Raw genomic sequence first — 26,663 nt, forward strand, 5'->3', positions numbered from 1 at the left:
TGTTTTGTATCTCTTCTTGTCAAGAAAAATATTTTGTTTTTTGCCGGAAAATTTTATTCGAAAAAACCATCACGATACTTTCCGGAAAGAAACGAAGATAGACGATTGGAGAAAGCAAGATTCTAAAACGATTCGCGTCGTGAGGTAATTTGCTGTAGCTTTGTGTCCTTAACTTCAGCTAATTTTTCCTATTAAGAGGATTGACATCTAAAGCTTTAACGTGACGCAGTTCCGTTGAGCCAACCTTTGACCAAAATAAAGGTGGGTTTTGGCAGGTTTTTTCTTCCTCTTCTTCTTTTCTTACAAGGTTCATCATAAACTCTGCGATCCTCGATATCCCTCAATTGTGTATTTCCTTTTGATATTCAACGTGAATAACTGTGGATTTGGCTAACTTACGACCATCTTGACCCAAAGCTGAAGCAAAAAGCCCAACGCACCAGCGTCAAACAAGAAATGTTAATCAGTCACCTACGAATTTACATATTATAAGGAGCGATAGCTACCCCGTCAAGTAATAGGTTTTCACGCATACGTTTTTAGCCTAAAAGACTAAGAGAAATTCGGAGGTATCATTTAAGACGATATAGGAGAAAAATTACTCGCGTGTGCTCTTGACGTTTGGACCCTTTTTAAGGGATTTTGGCTTAATTTTATGGCATCGTTTGGCGTTTTTTTCTTGAGATTTTCCTCTCAAGCAGATTCCCTCCCCTCCGAAAACGTTTCGCTCTCAATTTGGCCCAAGTTGGCTTAGGTTATAGGCTCTTGAAGAAATTATCGATATTTTGGATCATGCTCTTAGAGGTAAATGAAAATATGAATGCAATCATCGTAATTGTAAGGCAATACTCACTATGGCTTTGAAAAAAAGTGGAAGATAAAGTCAAAACTTTTGTTTGGTTTCATAGGGGATTAAAAGTCTTCTGATCTCTACATTGGAGCATGATTTCGAGAGCTTTCGTATGAAAACACGTACATCAATTGCAGTACCTAAAGTTCTAAATTCCACTTTTATGTACTTTTTGCATTGAAAACGAGCCGACTTCTTCTCTTAAAATTTTCATAAAATATTCAGCACCCAGAGAAGTAATATTACAGAAATTCAACAAATGAGATTGGCCACTTTCCGAACATAATATATAAATTGACGGAATGTTTGCGATGTCATTTATTGTGAGACTGACACTCATAATTTTGGGATTCAGTCATGAATTTGGGTTTTCTATTTTGCCTTAATTTTAAATCCTTATTGCTGCATAATGATCATCGTACAAAACCTAGAAAGCGCTTGCTCTTAATTTTTAAAATTAGTGGCGATTACTAAAAGATTTTCAGAAATATTTTTGAGAGCAAAAGTGCAATTTTCTGCAATTTAGGCAAATTCAATTCTCCGCAAAAGCCATCGTATAGCAGTTGAATAAGACGGTTAACAATGCGTTTACGTTGTTTTGGTATTAACTTCCACTACTTTTGAAGTGCGTTACTTACACAATAAACTTATTCGTTCAAATTTTTAATCCTTGTTCTTTTAAAAAGTAGAGAGTGAACATAGATCACAGGGATTTCCTTGATATTTTTTTTACAAAATTTAAACCAAGAAAAATAAGTAAGAGTTTAAATACGCAACTTTAAACTCGTTTTTCGTGGATCAATATTGTTCAATACAATCGTGGAAAATCTCTGTAAACTGTTTGTGCTATTCTATTCACAAATGCAAGAATTAAAATTACTGAGCAAGATTATTGTTGCTTTAAGTTGTCTCCAAATTTATTCATATCTTATAAATAAATATAAAAAAACGAAGTAGAAGAAAGAAGAGACTGGGGCAGAGACAATAAATAATGTTGAAAGCGAGCATCTTTAGAAACAAGAAACACAATTTTAATGAGCTGATATTTACAAAGAAAATATATCAAAGGACTAGCTGTTATTCAGAAAGTTGAAATCATGAATAACCATCAGGTAACTGAGATGAAAAACATGGTAAAAAATCTGAATAATTTAGGTTGCTTTAAGAAGGGATCCAGAAGATTTCGGTAGGTAATTATAAAAACGTTCCTTGAGAAGCAGTTTTTGGATTTTTCTTTCGAATGGTTCAGCTTTCAGGGCAACTTTCACTTCAGTTGTTCATAGACTGAAGGATAATAGATAACGCATTACCTCGTATTTTACAAATAAAGCTGAACCATTGAAGGTACTTTACTGAAATGAGGACTGCTAGCTTCATCATCTGGTGGAGTGAAACCTTATTTACATCTAGTAAGAGAAGTCGGCAAAAGCCTATTCGAATCTAAATATGTACAACAAAATATCATAGTTATAAATAATTATCATTAATATGGCAGTGAGCCTTTTCTCTCTCTGCGAGAGAAAAATCAATACTTAGCGATCAGTCATCAAGTTTTTTTCGAAGAAACTCGTTACAATGATATGAAATTCACACCGGATTGAAATTCCAGGATGAAACTTTTATGTCGAGGCTGTTCCTAGAGAATATTGAACCTATTTTCTGTTACGAACAGATATTTTGAGCTAATCGTAAACTTTAATTGAATGGCATTATTCCATTGTTATTAAAACTAGGATCTTTCCGCAATGACGCTAGTGTCATGACATCTAAATTGTATTGCACGGATATTTCAATGTTTGAACTGTTCATACACGTAACACGTTTATTTAGCTGAATCTAACAAATTTTGCAAACGACTGAAAAGAAACAGCTGCAGAGTCGTTTTTCGATAGCTGAGAATACTGACGTTGTAATTTTGAGAAAAACGTTTCAGTACTGATGTTTAAACTTTTCAAATACCGTGTTGCTATTTTGAAAATGAACTCGATCATTTCCAGCCTCGACCAACGAAAGTTGCGTGACATCACTGACACTCAATAAATAGTAGTGCTGTTCTTTGGTTTGAGGAAGAGACCTAACCTGAGAATCGGTATTGCTGGTCGTTGGCGCTGGTCGAAGCAGCGGAGGACGAAGCGGCCGCAGAGGAAGTCTGAGCGTAGTTCGAGTAGTCAGGCGACTTCGTTGGGGTTGCTGGAGTGGATTTCACCCCGGACGAGTACTGAGCCTTGCTGGGTCTCTGCTGGAAGGCGTTCACTGCGTAGTTGGCCTGAGGCTGAGGTTGCGTGAAGATGATCTGAGGGGGAAGGGCAGGTGGGTTGGTGTAGATGAGGTTAGCGCCGAAGGGTGGCTGGATGGTGCGGTAGACTGCGTTGTTCGGGGGGATGACTGAGACCGTGCGCTGTCCCTGAGGAACGCCCTGAGGAGCACCTTGGGCGGCTTGTTGGGGGGCAGGGTGCTGGATGAAGTGCTGGGTGAAGGGACCGCGGAAGGCTTCCTGTCCCTGGGGAACGACGGGGACTACGTGTTGGGGGTATTGGGCCTGGGGGTACTGGGCCTGGGGTACGTAGTAAGCCTGGAAGGGGGGTACGTTGGGTTGGTTAGCGCCTGCAGCGCCGGCGGGGACGTAGTGGAGGGGCACGCCCTGGAACTCAGGGAACGTGAACTGGGGGGCAAAGTACTGTTGGGGCTGGACGAGGTACTGTTGTTGGAAGGCGGCGATCTGTTGGGGGCTCAGCTGGGGCACTTGGGCAGGACTCGGGGATCCCTGGGCGCTCTGTGCTTGTGGTCGCTGGTTCGATTCTTGCTCGATGTCCTCAAGCTTCACTTGGGACGATTGTTGGGCGGATTGCTGCTGCTGGGCCACGCATGCGGCGGCGAGGAGGAGCACTAGGCTCAGGGACTGCTTCTGAGAACAGAGAACAATTGGATTATCAGAACTTGCTCCGAAAAAATGTTCATACTTTGGTGTGAACAATCAGAGAAATACCCTTTGCTGGAATTATAGACATGTGACAATATGGATTACATTTTGCCGTAAGGAACCACTATTTCTGGCCCATTTTAAAGACAACGTACGTGCAATTTGGTTTCCGTATGCAGATGTGTGCTTTTACGTGGGAACCAGAGATAGTGGCTCCTTATTGCGAAACGTAATCCATATAATTCTTTGAACTTAGTATGGGCGGTTATGTTCAGGGCTGTAGCCAGGGGGGGCGAGAGGGGGCGTCGCCCCCCCAAGTGAGATTTTTCGCCCCCCCTAGTGATATTGCGGGGTTTAATTAACTTCATTATTTATAGTCCCGGACTTTAGTCAAAAGTTCGGTTATTATTCCTCAATCCTAAAAGAGTTGGTGAATCAACTTATCAACTTATCAACAAGTTATTTGTGGAGTTGTCTTACAGCCAGGGCGCACACGCTGATCGCAGATAGCTTGTTTTTGAAGATGAGGCGACAGGCGACAGGGCATAGAGAAAAAAAGGAGGTCTTTGCATTGCGGGCATCTTGGAATTTTTTTGATGACGTAGGTCGGCACAGCGACTTTTATCATCGATTTCCGATTCGGTCCGGATTCGATCCGATTCGAGTCACATATAAGCCTCTGTGAACTCTTAAATGCTCAAGACTTTTTTATACGCAAAAATCCAAGTCAAGTCAAAGCGACTCTTTCTCACTCCCCTCCTACATATCTGCCATGTGTAACTCCCCCAGAAGAGATAGTCAGCTTGGGATTTCTAGGGATAGTCGTCAAAAAAATTCAATAACTCTCGGCAAAATACTAATTTTTAGACGTATGCCCTTCACGACTCTTGAAAACCCCTAAATATGTTTTTACTTTTTCCCCCTTTTTTTAAAAATGAGTAGTGATTTGGACACATCATAGCATAATCTGAGCAAACATAACCTTCACATTCCTCAAATATCCGTGCTTGATGGATGTTCATGTTGCATCTGCAAAACTGAAGGCGCGATAACGTGAGACTTGAACTCGAAATGCTCCGCTCTATGCTTTCAATGAGGTATCGTTCAGATTCGGGAAAAGAGTCAAAATCAAGGCCCGATCTCGTCTCTAAAATATTTTGCTGTGTTTCTCACGTAGCTCATGAAGCATCACCACAATAATAAGACAAACAGAACCAATACAACACGGAAATAGAGCAATAGAAAGGACCTGTGGTAAGACGGCGCAAAAATACAACTATTCGTGCTTGATTGATGTCGTCGTTGCATCTGCAAAATTGAAGGCGCGATGGCGTGAGGCGTGAACTCGCAACGCTCTGCCTCATGCTGCTGATGAGGTGCCGTCGCTCAGATTTGGTAGAAAAGTTATGAAACGAGACCCTATTACGTCTCTCCTATCTCCGGCTGTAGTGACTCTAGATTTTTTCCTATTTTTTTAAGTTCATGTCTGATTATTCTTTTTTTACGATGTATTTGAGGACCTGTATCTAAAGCTCGTTTTTGCCGACATCATACATCCCACGGGTCACATATTTTCAGCAAGCCTCGGATCAATTTGACCTGGCTTGGGTATTTAAGGGTTAAGTGAGTCCTGGTAAATGTAATTGTTCCTTACACGTATCAAATCATTTCCGAGGTCTTAATGGAGATGTTGCATGTGTGGGGGATTTGCGATTTGACCATTGATTCTTGTGTAAAAGTTCGCGAGAAACACGATGGTGCCACTGGTTTTCTCTGAAATCATCTCCCAAGCTCAAAAAAAGCTCTCAAAGTGAGGCCAAAATGGAGGGGATATCCCACCCTATGTTTTCCCTAATGCCTCGCGTCCGAAAACACATTGTTCTTAAATCAATTTTTGCCCCCCCCCCCCCCCGCGACCTACAGATTTCTCGCCCCCTCATGTTGAAATTCTGCCCCCCCCAATCATACCATCCTGGCTACAGCCCTGGTTATGTTTACGTAGGTCGACCATCTGATGTGAAATCTACTACTTTGAACGATTTCCAATAAACCAAGCATTCAGTTTATCAACATTTTCTTTCATTTTTTATCTTTTTCTTTTTTATTAAGAAGCAAGTATAACAAAAATAACAATTTTCAAAGTCATGAAGTATCTTCTTGCACACCTTTAACATCCTATAAATTCATCTAGGCAACCAATTTGACTGAAAGCCGAAGTCGGCTTAAAGCGTATTGAACTCTTACATCAGTTCGTTTCTTACGTTGTAATTTTTTTAAGCTATATAACACTGAACAAGTCATCACGATTTGTTCCGAAATGTACCTGAAATCTAGAGACCTGTATTCGCATACAGTGTGAGTGGCGGAGAGTTATTTAAATTGCAACGATTACAAAATAAAAAAATATTTGAACTAATTTATGCCGAAAGTAACTACATGCACGAGGATTTCGTGCAACATAGTTCCTCTCAGCATAAATACGTCCATTTATTTTTAATAAATTTCTAATTGTGTGCACTGAAAAAAAAAAATAATCTTAAATTTGCCGCCAAGAAGTATTTCTCCTTAAATCAAGAATGTTGCTGGTTAATATAAGCTACTTTTTTGCTTAACCCAAGCATTATTTTTCTTGAATCAAGAAAAAGTCAGCTTAAAGCAAGATAAAAAAAATTCTTGGCGGCAAATTCAAGAATTATCATGCTTGATTAAGCTACTTTTTTTTCAGTGTAGGCAAAAAACGCAACTTCCTTTTTATCGATAAGCTATATCCATTGTCTATTGGCATGATCATAAGTATACATAATAAAGCACTTAAAGAATAGAATTGTTTTTATTTCAACCCTATACTGTTGAAAAATTCCTCGAAAGTATATTTAATTGGCTTATGTAATTGACAGATCAAGATGAGGCTAATGATAAGACTAGTTCAAAGAAGGAGCATTACATTTTAATTAACTATTGATCCATAAAATTTCGAGCAGGAAACGACAAGTAAGAATCGTTCCGTCTTTTCCCTACACGCATTAATTTCCTTTTTCATTTTTGTCAGGTGTACTAATACAACAAACTCAATAGAAGATTGCTGATAAAAGACAAGCAGGTCGATTATCAGTTGAAGACATTATAAGCCTGTTTCATGGGAGACTTTAACGCAAGAGTAGCAATAATTATGAAAGATTTAATGTAATAATAAGTAAATCGAATATATTTCAATCGGCTCTTTTGTTTTTGTTGTTTTTTTTAGGTCTTAAGATGAAATACTGCCCACGATCTCAAGGGAGAAAAGGCTAAATGAACTATTTTTTTTTCTTTTTCGTAAAATTGAACGGTTTTTTGCACACCTATTTTGAGTACCTATCACTCTGTTCTAAACTAAACCGTACTCGCCGAAATTGTCACGTGGCTTTCAGTTCAATGTACAAAAGTAAATAAAGAATTTATTTTTTGAACCAGGCTTCAATTTGCTTTGATTTTAACAAAAATAGCAGGGTCCAGTGCATGGATATATTTTTTTAAAAATATTTTTAAATTTTTTTAAAAAAATAATGTTTAATTTTAAGGAGCCTTTTTGAGGATATGAGCCACTGTTGAATTGTATCAAAACTAGTCTCCAAGGGTAAATAATGTGAAAATTTCGTTTTTAGTTTCATAACACGGGGTCAAACTTTTTCTCAAGTCATAAAATTCAATTCAATTACTGAACTGAAAACTTTCTTCCCCTCGAAATCACAAAAAAACATCACTCGACGTCTCCATTAACTGGACCCTCCAATTCACAACCAAGACGAGGATTAAATCCTAAGTAGACGTAAAAAAACACTTCGTAAAAATCCTTTGGTACACTGCAAGGACACTTCAGCAACCACCAATCACTTTTTTATTTTAAAAAAAAGTTAAATTTTTGAAAAAACACAATTTTTTTATTTCAAATCGAAGACGAACACGATATCAGGAACGAAATCCAAGGAGCGCACAGTTGCATGATACACTTACCAGGTAAGCCATTTCGCTATTCACGTGAGGGACACAAGACACACCGGACACAGAGTGAGTGGCGGAGGCGCCAAAACAGACTTATATAGCGGGATAAAAAGACCGAAAAGGTGGGATAAAAGCGGTCTAGTTCAAAAGACCTAAGACGGCGCAGCAGCCGACTTCCCGCAACGCCGGCCGATCTGGGCCCGAGCTTACGGATCATTGGCCAGATCCTCCCCCCCCCCCCCTGTGTACCCTGCTCCCAGCCCCAGCCCCCTGTCCGTACTCCGACGCACGGTAGACAAAACGCCATCGGATTACAAGCTTCGTAAAACAATGTATAATGGGAACTTAGCGTGACGATTCCAACACTTCCCTTCTAGCGTGATGAGCTTTCTGCATTAGGAGGAGGATATTTTCAATGGACCACTAGACAAGGTACGAATTTAAGCACTCTATTACATGATTTTGAACCAGAATTTCACGTAAAACATGATTCTTTCATCAGAAATTACTGAAATTAACTTCTAACCAGGACCTTGTCTCCACGGGACGTTTTCATGGGATTTGTCCCAAATTCGAATCGCAGGAATGAAACTTCTGGGATTCTTCCCAGTTATCGTCTCCACGGCAAGGGGCTCATACGGTCCTGCGACAAGTTTGCGCGGACAGCTAAGTTAGTAAAAATCGCGTGTTCAACCGGGATTAAAATAATAATTGAACACGATTGACGATAAGACACATTATTTTAACGAAACAAACACGAACAGTAAAGTACTTAACGAAATCTCGTATACTTTGCATTTACTTCTTCTTCCTCTCTCGGTTGGTCCTCGGGTTACAAGGACCATACTTGGTACTGGGAAAAATATTGGTCAACTCAATATTTTTCCCGACTTTGTAAGTGGGATTTCTCCCTGGGACAAATCCCGTGAAACGGCCCGTGAAGATAAGGCCTAAGATATTAACGTTTTAATCGTACATTGGTTACGGGAAATTTGAATTGCCCGGTCACAAGAAACTCAATACTCTACGTGAGTCAAGTCGCACCTTACAAGAGTGCAGGCTTCTCAATCGAGCATTGTTCCTTTCCCACCCTTCATGGTTCAAAGTGTAAAAAATTTACCACAGCTAAGCCAAAGCGTCATGATTGAGGCTACTACATTTGCGTATCGCAAAGACTGCCACGGTATCGTTTAATGTGCGATTTGACTCGCGCAGATCCCCGAGTTTTCATGAGCGGGAGGTTTGAATTCACGCGTCAAGAAACATGGAATATCTTGATTAGGTGTTAGTTTCAGTGATTTTTGCTCCTTGAATCATGTTCTACGTGAAAGTTTGGTTGAGAGACATGTACCAGAATGCTTAATTTAGTACCTTGTCTGGTGGTCCATTGTACAAGGGCCCTAAAATTGTTGAGGCTAAATGTTTTTTGTTCTTTATTTATTATAATTAATTACGAGGTAATTACAGTCTATCCTGTTAGCATGACCATACCAAACAAGCTGATTGGTCATGACGCCGAATACGATGTCATTTTTGACTCCCATGATCTGACGCACTCTATCATTGCGGATCCGATCTCTTCTAGAAATTCCAGCCGACCCGCTCCAGAAATCCATCTACGTTGCTCTTAGCATATCCTGTGTCCGTTTCTTCAGCTGCCAAACTTCACATCCATATATAAGGAAACGTTTGACTACAACGTTGTAAATTCTCCTTTTGTCCTCTTTGAAAATCCGCGGATCCCAGAGGATTTCATTTAACATGGCTATAGCCTTCGTCCCCAGGGTTGCCCTTTCCTTGGTAGTTTAATCCGTCTTTCCATTCTGGGTCAATCGCACCTTAAAATTCTTTTAGTCCGCGTAGCCTTTGATCTGCTGAAAGAAAGGCTGCCAAAGAATATGCTTGACCAGGTTCCTCCAGGGAGGAGACGAAGAGCCCTGTGATCCCAAAAACTTTATGTATGTATTGCAATGGACTGCAAGCATCGTGCCAACTGTTATAGCCCTTAACCATACACTGAGAAAATAGTTATCGACGGTGTAAGTCGGCAATCACATATCTCGTTTGCGGTGTCTGAAAATCTCCGCCTCTATGTTATTTTTTTAAAGGAGAACAAATTGATATCATTCCTTGAAGTTTTTGCAGAATTTTCTTCGCACAGAGAAACATCGTATATAAATACAGCACAGAGATCCTTAGTCTGGACTCTAGATCCAATATGTTTTTTTCCAGCTTTTATTTTCAGGCGTAGAACTTGGACTGCTCAGGGTTTTTCTTGGCTTATCTTCTTTCCTACCCTTGCGTTTAAGTCCCCACTTAAGTCCACAGTTCTGCTATGCTACGGAAACTTTGTTACGACAAGAATGAGTCAAATTTTTAGGCGTAGAACTAGGACTGCTCAGGGTTGTTCATGGCTTCTTTCCTATCCTTGCGTTTAAGTCTCCACTTACGTCCACAATTCAACTACGTTACGGAATTTAGAATGGCGAACCAAGGAATGAGTCAAACTTTTAGGCGTAGGAAAGGGATAATGATAACAAATTAAACAGCGGGTAACAAGGCTAAATTTCACATAAATATCATCGAAACGTTTCGGCTGAAAACTCAGCCAACCTCAGTTGGATAAAAACCGTATAAAATTATAAAAATCTAAAGAAGTAGTATTTGACTGTAACTTTCAAAGGGCGGAAAATGTTGTTATGAGATTAATGTTGTCAGATACCAACATGTTTCCCGTTTTGAGAGGCCAAGTACTACTTTTTTGGATTTCCATAATGTTTTACTGTTTTTATCCAACTGAAGGAAGGCTGCACGGAAAAAAAATTGCTTATTCAACAATTCAATTGCTAAAAACAGTGAGTGCAACATTTCAACGCAGATTTTACAACAAAAAAATGCTACTTTAACCACCCAGTGCGTTTTTTTCCGAGTAAGTGGTAAAATTTAAATAGAATAATAGCGGGAATTTGGGAACGTTGCAATTGAGTTACGTTCCTTCTTCGGGAGAACGACGATTTGTCCGCGGATCGCTGGAGCGGAATCCACGTGCGCCGCGACAAACATGTTCTAAGTTCTGGAGAATCATTTTCACTTTCGTTCGGGGCGGAGGAGGGGACATCAAGGGGCTCGCAAGTGATATCATCAAAGTTCGAGTGACATAATCTGCGAGTCGAGACGCTTCGAATCTGAGGTCCGGCGGAGCATCTCCGCGCTCTGTCGCTGTCTCCGCCGACGTAATCCTTTTGTCGTCAAAATGTCACGCGCCGCTAATCGACGCGGAACGGCGCGAGCCATCCCATGCCCCCAGCAAATGCCACTCTATGTGCACCAGCACTGCCGTCCTAAGGAAGAACGCCGTATGAGCCCCCAGGCGTTGCCAAATTGGCCTAGAGGACCTAGTCCTGGAGGATAATTAGACCCATACGCATGAGAAAAAATCAGATGAGTGAAAATTAAAAATATTTTTAAAAAAGGATAGAATAAAATGAAAGGGAAAGAACCGGTTAAGGGTAGCATTATTAACAGAAAATCCACCTCAAACTCAGTGAACAACTGTTTCACCTAACCCTGGAGTAGAGGAAATTAGGTTAGCTATACTGCCGTGCTAAGGAAGAACGCCGTATGAGCCTTCGTGCAGTGCTAAATTTATTTTGGTAAAATATTACTTTTTAGGAAAACTTGTGAAAATATTTCGTCCAATTTTCTGGGGAATCTTCTTTGCAATATGACCTTATAGGTATCAGACAATTTCAAGAAGAAATATTTGTTATTCGTCTCAAAAATTAATATTATAAGAAGGGAGATTTGGCAACTCTCGAATGTTCACACGGCGCTCTTCCTTAGTGCGGCACAGAAGTGGTGTGCACCGTACCGCCGTGTTTAGGAAGAACGCCGTATGAATCTTCAGGCGTTGCCAATTTATCTTAGATAAGGAGTCAATTTTATTGAGAAAGTTGTAAACCACTTTCGTCTAATTTCTCCGACGAATAAGTTCGCTATTTTATCTGAAATATCTGAAACTTTCATAAGGAAAAATGTGCATAACTTTCTTTTAAAATAAATATTGTATCCGGAGAAATTTGGCAACAAATAAATGTTTTTACGATGTTTTTCCTTTTGATGGCAGCTTACCAACTGTCCAAGTCCGTTAGTGGTATAATAATACGACTCTTCCGTGATCCAGGAATTTGCTTTCAAAATACGAGCTTTTAACGTATTTTTAAACGAAAAACAAATTACCGAGCTTAGAAAGCTCAGATTATTAGGATTTTTTTTCACCGAAAAAGCAGCCTACAGTTGTTGGCGAAAATCACTTAAATAGGGTTATCTTGCATCCATCTTTAGGCAATGGCCGCGCGGCGACTAAAAAAAATGTCCGCGTTTGGGGGAGATTCAAAATTTCATGACAAAGACCACGCGGATAGTGGGTTTTAGTGATTTTTAGTGATTTTTTTTCATAACCAATCCTCATTCGCTCGACCAGATTTTTCCTACGATTTTATCCCTTAAAAGTTTACTCACTTGGCTATATATCTTTAGTCCAGGAAACCCACGATGTGGTTTATAAGTATTCCTGATAAAGATGATGGTCGATGGATCAGTTGAAAATTACTGGAGTTTAAAACTTTTTCTCATCAATCTTTGAAATGCACTTCACGCAATAGACCGTTAGGTATTAATGTAAAATTAGGAATTACCTACAGATTAATTCAAAAGTATATTCCCCGGTCTCCGAGCGCGCAACTCAGTCGAAGCAGGTGCATCAGTTCGCTGCAACTCAACTCAAAAGACAATACGGTCTGCGACATTCACTGGGAACGCATATTTGGAGTTATTTTAAAAAACTTTTTCGATCTAATTTTATGCATTAACAACCGACGTAATAATGCATGATATGTTTGACGTATATTGATAAATAACTTTCCTGAAATTCAGAATTTTTTTTTGATCGATCGACAATTGAATTGTATCGATAATAATATAGATCCAAGAACCTCTCTTACATGGATTGACATAATACGCGACTCGTTTAAAAGCTAAAGAAAGTCACTCTTAATCTCACGAAACGGAACTGACTAAGCTGGCCAGGGATAAGCCGATTTTCGTTGTTGTTTTTTCTTTATTAAGGATTGTATGGGTCAGAATCTCTAATTATCTATTTGTGTTATTTTCCTTTTGGTGTCTCGTAAACCTGCTTACCAACAAGAGCTTTGCTCGAATAAAGACGACTTATTTACTTCATGACCAAATAACAAATAGCTTCAATTAGATGGACACGCACGATGCTACAATAATGTATAAGGTCATTTAGTTTTAGAGTAACTCGACCTAGCTATCTTTTGGTGATAGAATCGGTCCGTAAAAAATCACACAAAAGCGCTTCCGAGCTTTGACAATCGAAGAGCACATTTATTAAAATTGGTGCATGGTTTTCATTTTATCGATGTCGGCTTTATCGGTTTTATAGTTCAGCAAACTTATTTCCACGGTGAACACAGTAGAGATAGTCGTCCTCCAAAGTTGTTCAATAAACGCGGTGTATAGGTACAAAAGGATTGAAAAAGATCAAAAACTGAGGATCTAACGGGTATCCTCTAATTTGATTTGTTGCATTCAAAATAATTACGGGAATTAGTCAAAAATTTACAGAACTAGGACAGATTAGAGTTCTTGCTGTATCTCTACTTTCCTACCATTGCGTTCAAGTCTCCAGGTAAGTCCGCAGTTCTCCTATGCTATGGAAACTTTATTACGACAGGAATGAGTCAATCTTTTAGACGTAGGACTAGGACAGCTCAGAGTTATTCTTGCCTTATCTACTTTCCTACCCTTGCGTTTAAGTCTCCACTTAAGTCCATAGTTCTGCTATGCTACGGAAACTTTGTTACGACAAGAATGAGTCAAATTTTTAGGCGTAGAACTAGGACTGCTCAGGGTTATTCATGGCTTTCTTTCCTATCCTTGCGTTTAAGTCTCCACTTACGTCCACAATTCAGCTACGTTACGGAATTTAGAATGACGAACCAAGGAATGAGTCAAACTTTTAGGCGTAGGAAAGGGACAATGATAACATAAATTAAACAGCGGGTAACAAGGCTAAATTTCACATAAATATCATCGAAACGTTTCAAGAATAAAAACCGTAAAAAATTGTAAAAATCTAAAAAAGAAGTGCTTGATTGTACCTTTCAAAGCGCGGAAAATGTTGTTATGAGATTAATGTTGTCAGATAACAACATTTTTCCCGCTTTGAGAGGCCAAGTACTACTTTTTTAGATTTTCCTAATTTTTTACTGTTCTTATCCAACTGAGGAAAGGCTGAGTTTTCAGCCAAAACGTTTGGATGATATTAATGTGAAATTTAGCCTTGTTACCCGCTGTTTAATTTGTTATTATATTGTATATCTTGTCAAGGACTGTGGAGCATCAAACATACCTCATATCTATGTATGCGCACCCAGAATTTTGCAACCATTTTCGTCGATCGGAGAAATCATTTCGGGCGCCGAGCTAATGCGCGCTTCGCCAATTTAATGGCCGTTCTTATCGCTAGCGTATTTTTCGTCCCTCCAGTTTGAAGAGTGATGCAGGACTCTATTTCGTATCCATGTGTTAATTGCTGATATGGTTGTGGCATTAATTACTCGTCTAGTCACCTAATTGGCACTACTTTTAATGGATTCGTTTAATTATTGCTCGGGTCATAATTAAGGATATTGGGAATGAGAGGCAGAAGAGAACGTTTACCGACGTTTTGAGTGTTGAAATTCTTCAATGAGTTTCCACTGTTGCCGCGTCACGAGGAAAAGTCTGTGGATTCGATGAAATTTTCATCAAAAATATATAAGCTTAGTCATAAATCCGGCAACCGTGGTAATGAGCTTCTTGCCCCTCAACGGACCGTCCCGCTCTGTACGTTTCTAGGTTAACGAAAGTGTTTCTGACTTTATAACGGAGAAAAGCTATGCTTACTTTGAAAGTAGAAAAAAGTGATGCAAGTGTTGGACTCTAGTCGCTCGTGGAAGTGATTTACAAGAGGCTAATACTCAGACTTAAAACACTAATATACTACCTATCCTTGTCTATTGCCTAAGGATTTCAAACTATACCAAATTGTTGACGATTCAACGTAGCCACTTCAAAAAGCATGATACTTATTGAGGAAATTAAATAATTTGAGGTGTCATAGTTGCGACTCAAAATTTTCCGATTGGAACGAGACCGTGTGTACATACTCTGTTAATAGAGTATAAGGACTAGGCAACGAGCGATTTATTCTTTAGGATACTAAAAAATATTCCCCGTCGAAAGCTCAAATTCTATTTTTCGACCCACCCTAGAAAATTTAATTTTGAACAATAAGTTTCCCTTTTTCTCGAACGGTCAAATTTTCTAACATTTGCCCCGAAAATCATGGCATCTATTTCACTTCAAATTTTCCGCTATGGATAGTAGGAAAGTACGGCGGGTTTCAATGTTTCCCGCTCAAAGTACTGAATACAATCTTTGATTTACCATTCACTGTCAAAATTGCCGAGCTGTCATAATATTTTGGAGTTTTCAAGAGACATTGGAAAACCGAGGCAAATATTCCATTTGAGAGGCTTGGAGGACAAGGCGCATAAGTGCAGTTTATGAAAAAATCGAGATATTAACGATTTCAAGTAAAACTAGTTTTAATGCGTATTTTGTGAAAAATTCGCTCCCAAATTCCCAATTTTTTATACTTCAGTTCGGAAAGAGATATGGTCCAGGCGGCTGTGAACTGCGAAGTCAAGAAAGAAACAGTAATGAAGGTCATGTTGGGAACAAAGTCAGATTGGAACATGATATATAGATATGTAAGACTAGTTTTAGAAAAAAGTAACGATATATCGAACGGCAGGATACAGTTACCAACCCAAACCGACGTAGTGGCCACGGCCGGTCCCGGTTCCGTAGAGAATAACTAGGTTAAGAATACAATTAATTATTCATTGAATAATTAACTAACCAAACCAAAAGATTTGAAAACTCATGTACTGAAATATTCTATGATATTAACTTATTTTAACTTTTATAAGATACGATTTATCCATAACTTCCAACAACTCACATATTTGAGTTTTCAAGAACAGCTTGATTATTTGTATACTAATTGTTATATTTTCTATGAATACAAAAAAAAAAAAAATTCCCAATTTTTAGGCATCAAAAAGTCCGTTTGAACTTTCTTTCCCCCATGAGGATTCATGAAATCCATAAACTTCAAATACGTATTTCTCAAAATAGCAAAAACTGCACTTATGCGCCTTGTCCTCCAAGCCTCTTATTTATGCTTCAGTCTGATAGATCCACTAAACTTATTTCCCTCTTTATTGACTCTTAAGATCCTCGTATAACTCGCTGACTGACTGCACTTGACTCGGTCACCATACGCAGCTGGACATGCGCAGTGGGTCAAAGTTCTGTACGTCGTATAAAATATTGAATTAAACCTCGCGTTGCATACCTAGGAGGTCAGTACCGCCAATGTACTGACAGAGTCAAAGATCAGCATTGTGCGATCATTGCTCATTCGCAACAACCGTAAAAGAGCGGCCGGCACCGCATGCTCCTGCTCATCCTGTCAAGACGGAAACCAACATCCAGCGTTGCCGTTTTCCATATTAAATTCCCTCGTTTTACATCGTACCTCACGAGAACTCTCGGAAAGTAGCAACGCTGTCGACATCGTGCACAGCTAGGCGATCTTTTTTTATGTAATACCATGTCTAGGTGCTTTATGCTCTTGAACGTGAACCATTGTGACCCAGTGACTCCGTCTCTATTGTTTGCACGCTGCTCGGAAAATTTAGAACAGGAAGAACGCATAGAGACTCATTTACGCCTCTTTAAGATCAAAATCCGAGCGTTACACATTCTCCTACGTGGCGTAAGAATATTGTGGGAGTCTTGCGTCTACGCATGGGAATTTTTAAGAGGAAGTCCATCGAAATTCAATGGTTGCGGAATACGTAAGCAACGACTTGAGTTCCCGCCAGTGGTTGGAATAAGAACTCTTGTCTTGAATACCGTCGCTTCATTTTGATTAAGATGACAGGATGACAAATTAATTAAACCAGTTGTCTCAAAACGAAATGAATTTGGCTTGGATAATGATGTTCATCTGACTGTCCGCAAAATTAAGTGGAACGTTTAAAAAAGTGTGTCACGAGGGTCCCACGATGATGGAATACATATGTTTTCAAGATTCAAGACACACAGATTTTAGGCATGCAAGTGTTATATTTGAAAGATGAAAGTCTTACGGATGTGGAAAGACTGTGCACTTTGAATTTTAGTCATGGATTTCCCTTGACTTTATTTTTCTTCCGAAGGGTGTTATTATAAAACTAAAAGGTTTTTCTTAGAAGAAAATTCTTCAGCGAGGGAGGGCAGATGGAGGGAATTAAACCTCAAAATAAAACCTACAATACCATTAGGTAGATAATATTGCATAAATTATTCCCGATCTCCCAAATACCTCAAGTTTACATACATAGACTACTAGATGCCCAAAAAACCAGAACAAGTGTTGGTATGAAACAGGATCTCCTCCCCCTAATGGATTATAAAAAAACCCTTTTTAGACCATTTCTTATTTTTTAACGTAAAAGAAGATCCCTTTACATCAACGTTCGGTCAATTTCGGTAAGTTTTATGAGTTTTTTTTAGATTTTTGAAAGTTCTTTTCACGGAGAAAAAAACCTCGTGCGTGGGACCCGAAGTTTAGGTCATATGGAACTCTGAAGTTTTCAGATTGGGCATCTGAACCCTTAAGGTCTAGCTGTCGAGGTTCGGATCACACATCTGAAACTTCAGTTCTTACATCTGAAGTACTTCGGTTTTCACATCCGAAAAACTTCGGTTCTCACATTTGAAGTACTTCAGATGTATGTAAGAACTGAAGTTTCAGATGTCAGACCTGAACTTCGGCAGCTAGACCTTAACTGTTCAGATACTCAATCCGAAAACTTCAGAGATCCACGTGACCTAAACTTTGGGTCCCACGCACGAAATTTTTTTCTCCGTGTGCCCGCCCTCGTTTTTAAGTTTTCGCCCTCTCTCGTCTAATAGCTCAGACCGACATTTCTCAGTCATCAGTAGGCAAAAGATAGCTTTGACACCCCCCCCCCCTCTCCGCTATAACTTTTGCCTCGACCGATTACATTGCTCGGACTTAAAGTGCGGAGTCTTTAGAATATAATGTCTCAGATTGGAAGCGTCTTATCGCTCTTCAAACTATTTGGCTTAACGTGCCGTCGGCAAGAACTTCCTGGCAAAGCACTCCTCACATCGGGAAAAGTGGTTCACAATACTGCCGTGATAGCGAAGAGAGCAGCAAGTGCACGCTGGGATGAACCTCGAGACACATAAAAGCATGTTCTAATCATAGCTCATACAGAAATGCACTTGCTGCTCTCTTCGCTATCACGGCAGAATAATAATAGCCGTGCCGCAGCGCGGGTTACGTCGGGAAGAATGCAAGTTGTCGTAGGCACGACCCGGCGTAAAATTGCCATATCGCGGCCGGAACGGGTCATTCCGCGATCGGACCATCCGGCGCTCGAGGGACCATTATTCGGATGTGACAACCGGGAATCGGGCGAAGTTTAGGCGTGTCGGCTTGACAAATTGTTACGCATCTGGATCGGCCGAGGCGGCGCGATGCGATGCGGCAGCGGGAGAGAGTAAAAGTGCTACATTTGGAAGTTGTAAGAGAGGATCGGGGCAGAACCGCTGCGCCGCGCTGCGCGCCCGTTGTCAGAGAAAGTTGCTCCCACTGCGCCGCGCCGCGGGTCCGAAGATTCGACCGGGCCCGCGAAGGGAGTCAGGGAGACAGGGCCCGACGGCGCGGCACCGCCTTCACCTGCGCCGGCGCAACGGCCCGCTGTTGCGGATCTTTCGGCCATGCAAAACCAAAAAAAATGGACGAAGTATGGAGATGTTGCATGTGTGAGGAATTTGCGATTTGACTCTTGACTCTTATGTACAAGTTGGCGAGAAACACGATGGTGCCACTGGTTTTCTCTGAAATCAACTCCCAAGCTCAAAAAAAGCTCTCAACTTGAGGCCAAAATGGAGGGGATATCCCACGCTACCCTAAGAGTCCACGTCTACATCAAGACAAACTCTCCATACAAAGATAGGGAGCAAATACATTGACAGGTCTTGCCACTTTATTTGGGGACTCCAAAACTGGAAACACGGCAACCCTGCTAATGTATTTGCTCCCTCTCTTTGCATGGAGAGTTCGTCTTGATGTAGAGGTGGACTCTTAGGGTAGGGTGGGATAACCCCTCCGTTTTGGCCTCAACTTGAGAGCTTTTTTTGAGCTTGGGAGTTGATTTCAGAGAAAACCAGTGGCACCATCGTGTTACTAGCGAATTTTTGCATCAGAATCAACAGTCAAATCGCAAATCCCTCACACATGCAACATCTCCATTGAAAGGTATCTTAAACCCAATCAAGGCGTTTCTACCCGGAAGAAGGCGGCGTGGACGTCCAGTGAAAGGTTGGCGGCAGGGAGTGGAGGAGGAGATCAGAAGGTGTCATTTGCTTGATTCCAATGGCGATTGGGAGTTGCAGAGCGCTCTAGTGCGCTAAAGTAGTGGCTTGATACATACAGGGTGTCCCATTTCCCAGCCAGCGCGAAACGCGCATTGGCGCCTACAAACCTAACAGGGATACTTCACGCATTGCGCAGTGCGTGAAGTATCACTGTTAGGTTTGTAGGCGCCGGTGCGCCGCCGCTCCGCTTTGTGTTAGGCTCTAATATTTAATCTCGTGGAGTCAGCATTGTTCAACTCATGACTTTGAAATGTTTGTACACTCTGTATGGATTATTCTCATATTAATTGATGAAAACAAATATGTAGTAAAGGAAAATATAATGTGTGTTTTGTAAATATTATGGTGATTCCGTACAAACTTGCGGATTTACAAAGCACACGAATTTCTACACAATTTCTTATAGCCTTTTATGGCCGATGGCGAAAAAGCAACAGCCAGGCGATAAAGTGTAAAGCCCGGCGACAGGAACTACAGCCCGGCTGTTTAATTTTTTATCGCTTCGTGTAGCCCGGCCGTATGATTTTTTCCACTTTCTACAGCCAGCTATATGATTTTCTATCGCCTTCTTCAGTCGGCTATGAGAACTCCCATGGTATTTTGAAACGCAGCTCCTATCGCCAATTTTTACCAGGGTGACTTGAACAATCCAATGTTTTTCAGAAATGCACTTGAACGATTTTGGTCCCAAAATTATTTTGTTTTTGCATACGATCTGAAGGAAAGTCAGTCAAATTTTCAGTTCAAAATGCCCAAAATTCTCTTCGTAAAAATTAAATTGAGGAAAATTTTGGCAACATTGGAATGTAGTAACGTTCTCTCTTGGGGGGACGACGAAATGAGCCAGGAATACTACCGTGCTAAGGAAGAACGCCTTATGAACACTCGAGAGTTGCCAAATTTCCCTTGATAAAACATTTATTTTTGACAACATTCATGCATATTTTCCTCGACAGTTTCAGATATTTTAGATTAAATTGCGTGAAAAATTGTCTGAAAATTTTGGAAAATAAAGTACACAATTTTCTCATTAAATTCAGCTTCTATCGGAGGAAACTTGGCAACGTCTGAAGGCTCATACGGCGCTCTTCCTTAGCACGGCAGAATAGTAGTTCCTCATTGCAAAAGATAGTCCATTTGCATTTCTCTCTTTTTAAGCTGAAGAGTTTTGGCAACGGGGTGCGGTGGGAGGTTCGCGGGTTTGGCGGAAGCCTGCGGCCTGCGGCACCGGGGACCCGGGTACCAATTTCCAAAAAACTCGATTAAGTAACAAGTGGTCGTGGCTAAGATTTATGGTCGGGATTCACCACTCACATAATCCTTCCGACGGAACCAACGAAGGTCGATGCACCTGCACGAGGCGTCGTCGTGTCGCGCATAAAAATCGCCCATTCATCGCTCGATGGCACTCACAAAAAGTTGACCCGGGCTATCGGTAATTGGAACTGGTTCAGTAGTAGTTTCGACGGATTCGACGCTCTAGTTCATTCATACTCGCGTGCATACTTGAATCACAAAGAAAAAAAGAAAGAAAAAAATTGGTTCGGTGCACCAACAGACTGCTAATTTCGAGTCAACCAACTCGCAGCTGGTGCTTTGCACCCACCAAATCAGCTCAAATCGTGTTGAACGCGACTAAATTGGTTTTGTACAAAACTTAATCTATACAAATATTTTATTAATGCGAAGTTAATAGTGCCAATATATTTATCTGGTTCATTATCATTTTTTTTCCATTGAACGGTGGTAATATACGACCAGCAATGTTTGAAACTGAATCGAGGGGCTTGGACGACAAGCCCATAAGGCGCATAAATGCAGTTTTTGAACATTGAAGACATTGATGATTTCGAGATAAGCTAGACTTTTCACAATTTCCGTGAAAAATTTGCTCCCGAATTCAAATTTTTACGCATCAAAAAGTCAGTTTAAACTTTCTTTCCGCCATAAGGATCCATGTGATTTAGAAACTTCAAACATTTATTTCTCGAAATGGCAAAACTGCACTTATGCGCTCAATGCACTTATCCAAGCTCCTCAATTTTGATGTCACACACAAATAAACAAATGGTGTGACAAACTTGGTTAGCTGGTTAAAAATAAAAAATCAGTCAATCACATCACGACATACTCATCCTAATTGATGGATGATTTTTTTTTTTTTTTTTTTTTTTTTTTTTTTTTTTTTTTTTTTTTTTTTTTTTTTTTTTTTTTGGAGAGGGCGGAGGAGCTTTCTGAGATAGTCCCAGTTCGGTAATAGGTCAAAATGTCCAAAAACAAATGTCCAAAAGTCAAAATGTCCAAACCCTGAATGCCCAAAAATTTAAAAAGGCCAAATATCAGTAATGTCCAGCAGACAAATAAGTCCAAGAGTAGGCGAATGTCCAAATTAATGGAAAGAGTATTTATATACTAACTGTTTTCAGGCGGTTTTTTTTTTTTTTTTTTTTTTTTTTTTTTTTTTGGCTTTTCATGACAAATGGGGTAATATTAGCCATGTTTGTTATGTTTGTCAATATCACTTAAAATTTGGAAAATAAATCACTAATGCATTTTTAATAGTAAGAATTTGCCTGCTCTCATGAAAAATGTTATCATCATTTTTTCTTAACCTGCATCTCTCCATTATCCGACGCATCTGTTTCTGTGGCTGCATTCACAAATAGCTTGCAAACCTGCACCCAAAAATCCAATAACAACTCAACCAATGCCTAATCTCACATTTGGACATTTGCCTACTTTTGGACTTATTTGTCTGCTGGACATTTCTGATATTTGGCCTTTTTAGATTTTTGGGCATTCAGGGTTTGGACATTTTGACTTTTGGACATTTTCTTTTGGACATTTTGACCTAGCACCCCCAGTTCTTCGTATAATTCCGTGCTTCCTAGTGCTTATGTCGTAACACATTTACGCTTCAGTCAGATGAGTGCGCATTTTGTCTAGTAGAAACAATCGGGACGCGTGATGCTGTCACTGAAAGAAAGCAAAGCGCCTTCAATTTTTTGTGTATGCAACATGGCCATCCATCGAGCAGGAATAGTCGCGTGCTGCGCCTTTGTAATGAACGGTCCCAACGAGCCCCATATTCAACGCTCAAGATATCAATTGAAACGGGCTTTAAATTTATTACTGCCCTTACAGATGAGATGAATACGAATGATCCAATGCTATAACTTAATCAAAGGATTTTCTGGAAGACAATAAAACTATACAACTTGATCGGAGGCTGACATTTGCAAGTGCCTATCTTTAAGCTGTATGATGAATCGAGGCAATAGAACTGGCTTTGAGATATAGATCTTTATGGTATTCACAACCACTCATTCTCAGCCAAATTTTTTATTGGTTAAAGACACGGTGTTATTACAGAGGCAATACGCGACTGGTAGCATATGAGATAATGACTGTGATCCTAGAACAGGCGATGAAAGTTCTAAAGGTCAACTCCAACTCCTCATAGAGGAAGTTCCGGGACGGATATTCGGGTTGAACTTTGAAAGTCTCATTATCAACTATTAGCGATAGTGCTCACAGCAGTTTCAAAATCCCAAGAGGCTATTATCTACTTATGCGAGCATTTAGATCATATTTAGTTTTCGGGAGTGATCTCTAAATTAATACATTAATATTCGTACTTAGGATTTAACTAACGTATTGGTCGAGTAACTGGTGATTTACAAGGTTTTTTTTTTTATTGATTTTTTTTTTCATTTTCTGGTTCATTGTGTACTTGTATTATTGAATGGCATAATGACACTGTAACAATGGCAATCTTCACAAAAAGATCTCTGAACTACGTGAATCTAATTTTGCGGGGTTTTTACAATGTCCCATCTCCCTGTAAATTTTTTTTAGTAACGAATTGTTTGGTAAGATTTGTTATTTCATTTCAAATCACACTTTAAAGTACTCGTATACATTTCCTAAATAAATGCATTTACTTTGAATAACAAACCTTTTTATAGATTATGAGATATTTGTTTAGATCGAACTTACATTCAACATTACAGGCTGTGATCATCGGTCATTGGCAACGCTGCTTCGGAGAGTTGGTTCCAGCGAAATTATGTAGGTTAGTAAAAAAGAGAGAGTTTTTGTGAGGTGGGTGATATTTTTCTCTTTCTTTAGAAGCTCATATCATTACATAAAGCATGTAGATCAACCGACAAAAAAATTGCATCACCAAACGCCATGCCGCGGCCGCGCCGCAGGTCATTTTGTGAGGAGGACGAGCAGAATAAATAGCGGACAATTTTTCAATCACTGGACGGCATTTAATTGATTCCACTTCACTTCAACGTAAGGTACGATTTGCTCTTACGACCTTTGCACGTGAGAATTGAGATCCTGAGTTATCGGCCAAGTTCGAACGACCGGTTTCAAATGTCCATTTATATGCACTGCTTAAGAGCGAGTTTTTTCCCTTTTTTTTCTCCGTTAGATTTCAATTTTTTACACAAGCTTTGCTCGAGCAGGTATCCGCAAACCTCTTAAATGCAGAAGTTATTTGCATCGAAACTCATAAATTGATGCACCTGATCTTTCGCATTTGTTGAGTCTGCGCTGCGCATGGTTGTTCGTTTACATTGTTCATTTTTAATGTTTCCCAAAATGGTAGTTTACCGTTTTCCCCCTCCATTTAACTTTATTTGGGGGGGGGGGTTCATTTTTTTCATGTCCTTCAAATGCGCCGTGCGTTATTGTAAGTTCAACGCCCCATTAACGAGAATGAGCGCTGCCTCAGTTGCACATTTTAGCTGGGTTTTGTGTTCAAGAGGAACTTAAGATTCTCTCTGTTAATTTTAATTTTACCGGTAGGCCTTGTCTCCACGGGATGTTTTCATGGGATTTGTCCCAAGTTCGAATCGCAGGAATGAAACTTCTGGGATTTTTCCCCGTTACCGTCTCCACGGGACGAGGCTCATACGGTCCTGCGACTAGTGTGCGCGGGAAGATAAATTAGATAAAGTCGAGTATTTAACCGGGATTAAAATAATAAGTGCACTCAATTGACAATTAGACACATTATTTTAACTAAACAAACATGAACAATGGAGTATTCAACAAAATATCGCACAATTCGTTTACACTTCTTCTTCCTCTCTCAGTGGGTCCTAGGAGTAAAAGGACCATACTTGGTGCTGGGAAAAATATTGATTGACTCAATATTTTTCCCAACTTCGTAAGGGGGACAAATCTCGTGAAAAGGCCCTTGGAGACAAGGCCTTACACAAAGGCTTTCCGATAGACAATTGAGAGTAAGCTGACACAAAAGTATGTAGACGGCACGCACATTGCTATTTCGCCTTCACTGTACAAGATAGGCCAAAAACAGCCACCGTCCAGCAACGGTCATTTCTCCGAAGAGTTCTACACCTTATGAGGGGCTTGGAGGACAAGACGCTCAGAAGACAGGCAGTTTTTGGTGCTCGAGGAGTACGTGTTTGAAGTTTCAAAATTTCATGGAACCTTATGGCGAAAAGAACGTGTAAACTGGCTTTCTGATGCTTAAGAATTGGTATTTGGGAGCGAATTTTTCACAGAATGCATATTGCATCAAGACTAGTTTTACTTGAAATCATTAACATCTCATTTTTTTTCAAAAACTGCACGTCTGCGCCTTGTCCTCCAAGCCTCTCTTACGATGGCTAAATTGTCTCGCAATATATTATGTCTAACTCCAATTTAATTAATGAATTTTAGCTAGCTGTCATCCGTTCAAGACTCTAAGATTGACAGAAAATATATTTAAAACTAAAAATTTACTACCACATCGTTTTGGTCAACAGAGGCTGGTCGAGAGTAAATCGTCCAGTTTACGTCTTATTGCGGTTCAATCTTGACCATCCAGATCAAAATCCTAGGCCCCTATTCTCACGGGAACCATAACAGCGCTCCAAATCAAAACTTCCGGGTTGCAAGCGAGCTTAAGGAGCACACAAACAAAAAGAGGTGATTAATGTGTGTATGCCTCGATTGAATAGCAGATAGCTTTTACCTGTTTTACGTTCTCGGGAACGGCGCCTGATCGAAGCGGTCAGAAATATAGGAGGAGGATACTTTACCCCGTCATATGGGTCAGTTACGGCGCAGTCTTGAGGTAAACACCGAGGTAGCCAGCCCCAGCGAGAAAATATGCTAACACGCTGAGCGAGCATGGATGCGATCGAAAATTTCACTCTAGTTAAAGCAGTCGTGCCAAAATCGTGCGCCTTCTATCACTGGACATTTCCGCGGATTAACGCAACCATGTCAGTACTACCGCACAGTGAATCGAGTCGATCAGAGAGGTCGAACATGAAATTGTTGACTGAAACTGCAAATTTTAATGTTTACTCGGCCTCATTTTAGATTTTAAGGGGTGCTGTTAAAAGGAAATTTCACGAGGAAACCAATGGAACCACTGTTAGAACCTGGAAGTTTTTGTTGAACGGAGTTACGAGCGTTTAAAGTTTCCAAGTTTTGTCCGACCTCTCCTATTGACTCGATCCACCGTGTGCCGTTCCAATTCTTCCAGACGGAGTTCAAAGCTTTTTTGTTGCGTTCGCCGCCTTGCGTTCCTGTGGGTTCTCTCCTGATTACGCAATACGATAGTTGCCATGAACGGGGAAGAAGTTACCTTTCTCGGTGTTTTAATGGAGCCATTTGTGGATTCCATGTAATATTTCGGGATGAACACGATTTTGCGACTGCGGTTACCTCTATGATCAAGTCTTAACCTCAAAAAAGCTCCGAAAGTTGGGGTCGTGAAAGAGGAGCAAACTGCCTCTGTACGCGTCCAGTTTAATCAAACGCTCCATGCATACATGGGTCAAATACATAGGCAGGGTTGCCACTACTAGTGACAAGTTTTGTGCTTCAAGATGATAATTTTTGACCCTCAGTTACTAAAATCCCGTTGATGTGTTCAGTCCTATTTGTGCATGGAGAGTTTCATATAGTGAGACAAAAGTGACCTCTCTTAAAGTGTTTCACATTGCTCCTCCATAACGGTATCAACTTTAAGAGCTTTTTTGGAGCTTGAAGGATGATTCTAGGTAACAGCAGTCGAACTATCGCTTTTCTCTCGAAATATTCCTTAAGAACGTAAAGTGGTTCATTTAATCTCAATATCATAATATCCTTGAAATTCTTGAATAAAATTACATGAGTCATTTTACTATATATTCGAATTTTTTCAAAAATTCTATTTAATTTCTGCCTCACTAAAACTACGAAACAACCCTAATCTCAGCTCTATAGTCTTCTTTTTTACATTGATAAAAGCTAAATGTATTCAATTATCAGTCAGGTTTTTTAATATTACATGTTTAAAAT

At 40.0% G+C, this 26,663-nt stretch overlaps 1 protein-coding gene across 1 annotated transcript; it reads right to left on the minus strand.

Moving 5' to 3' along the window:
• Window positions 1-1,859: 1,859 nt before the first annotated feature.
• On the minus strand, window positions 1,860-7,910 carry LOC109038135 (uncharacterized). The gene is made up of 2 exons (XM_019053093.2): window positions 7,764-7,910; window positions 1,860-3,755 (listed from the first exon to the last, which is right to left on the minus strand). Exons 1-2 carry the CDS (start codon window positions 7,773-7,775, stop codon window positions 2,925-2,927), a joined length of 843 nt encoding a protein of 280 aa, XP_018908638.1. The 5' UTR covers window positions 7,776-7,910; the 3' UTR covers window positions 1,860-2,924.
• Window positions 7,911-26,663: the final 18,753 nt, after the last annotated feature.

Source organism: Bemisia tabaci, chromosome 7 (assembly GCF_918797505.1).
Source record: "Bemisia tabaci chromosome 7, PGI_BMITA_v3".
NCBI classification, from domain to species: Eukaryota; Metazoa; Arthropoda; class Insecta; order Hemiptera; family Aleyrodidae; genus Bemisia; species Bemisia tabaci.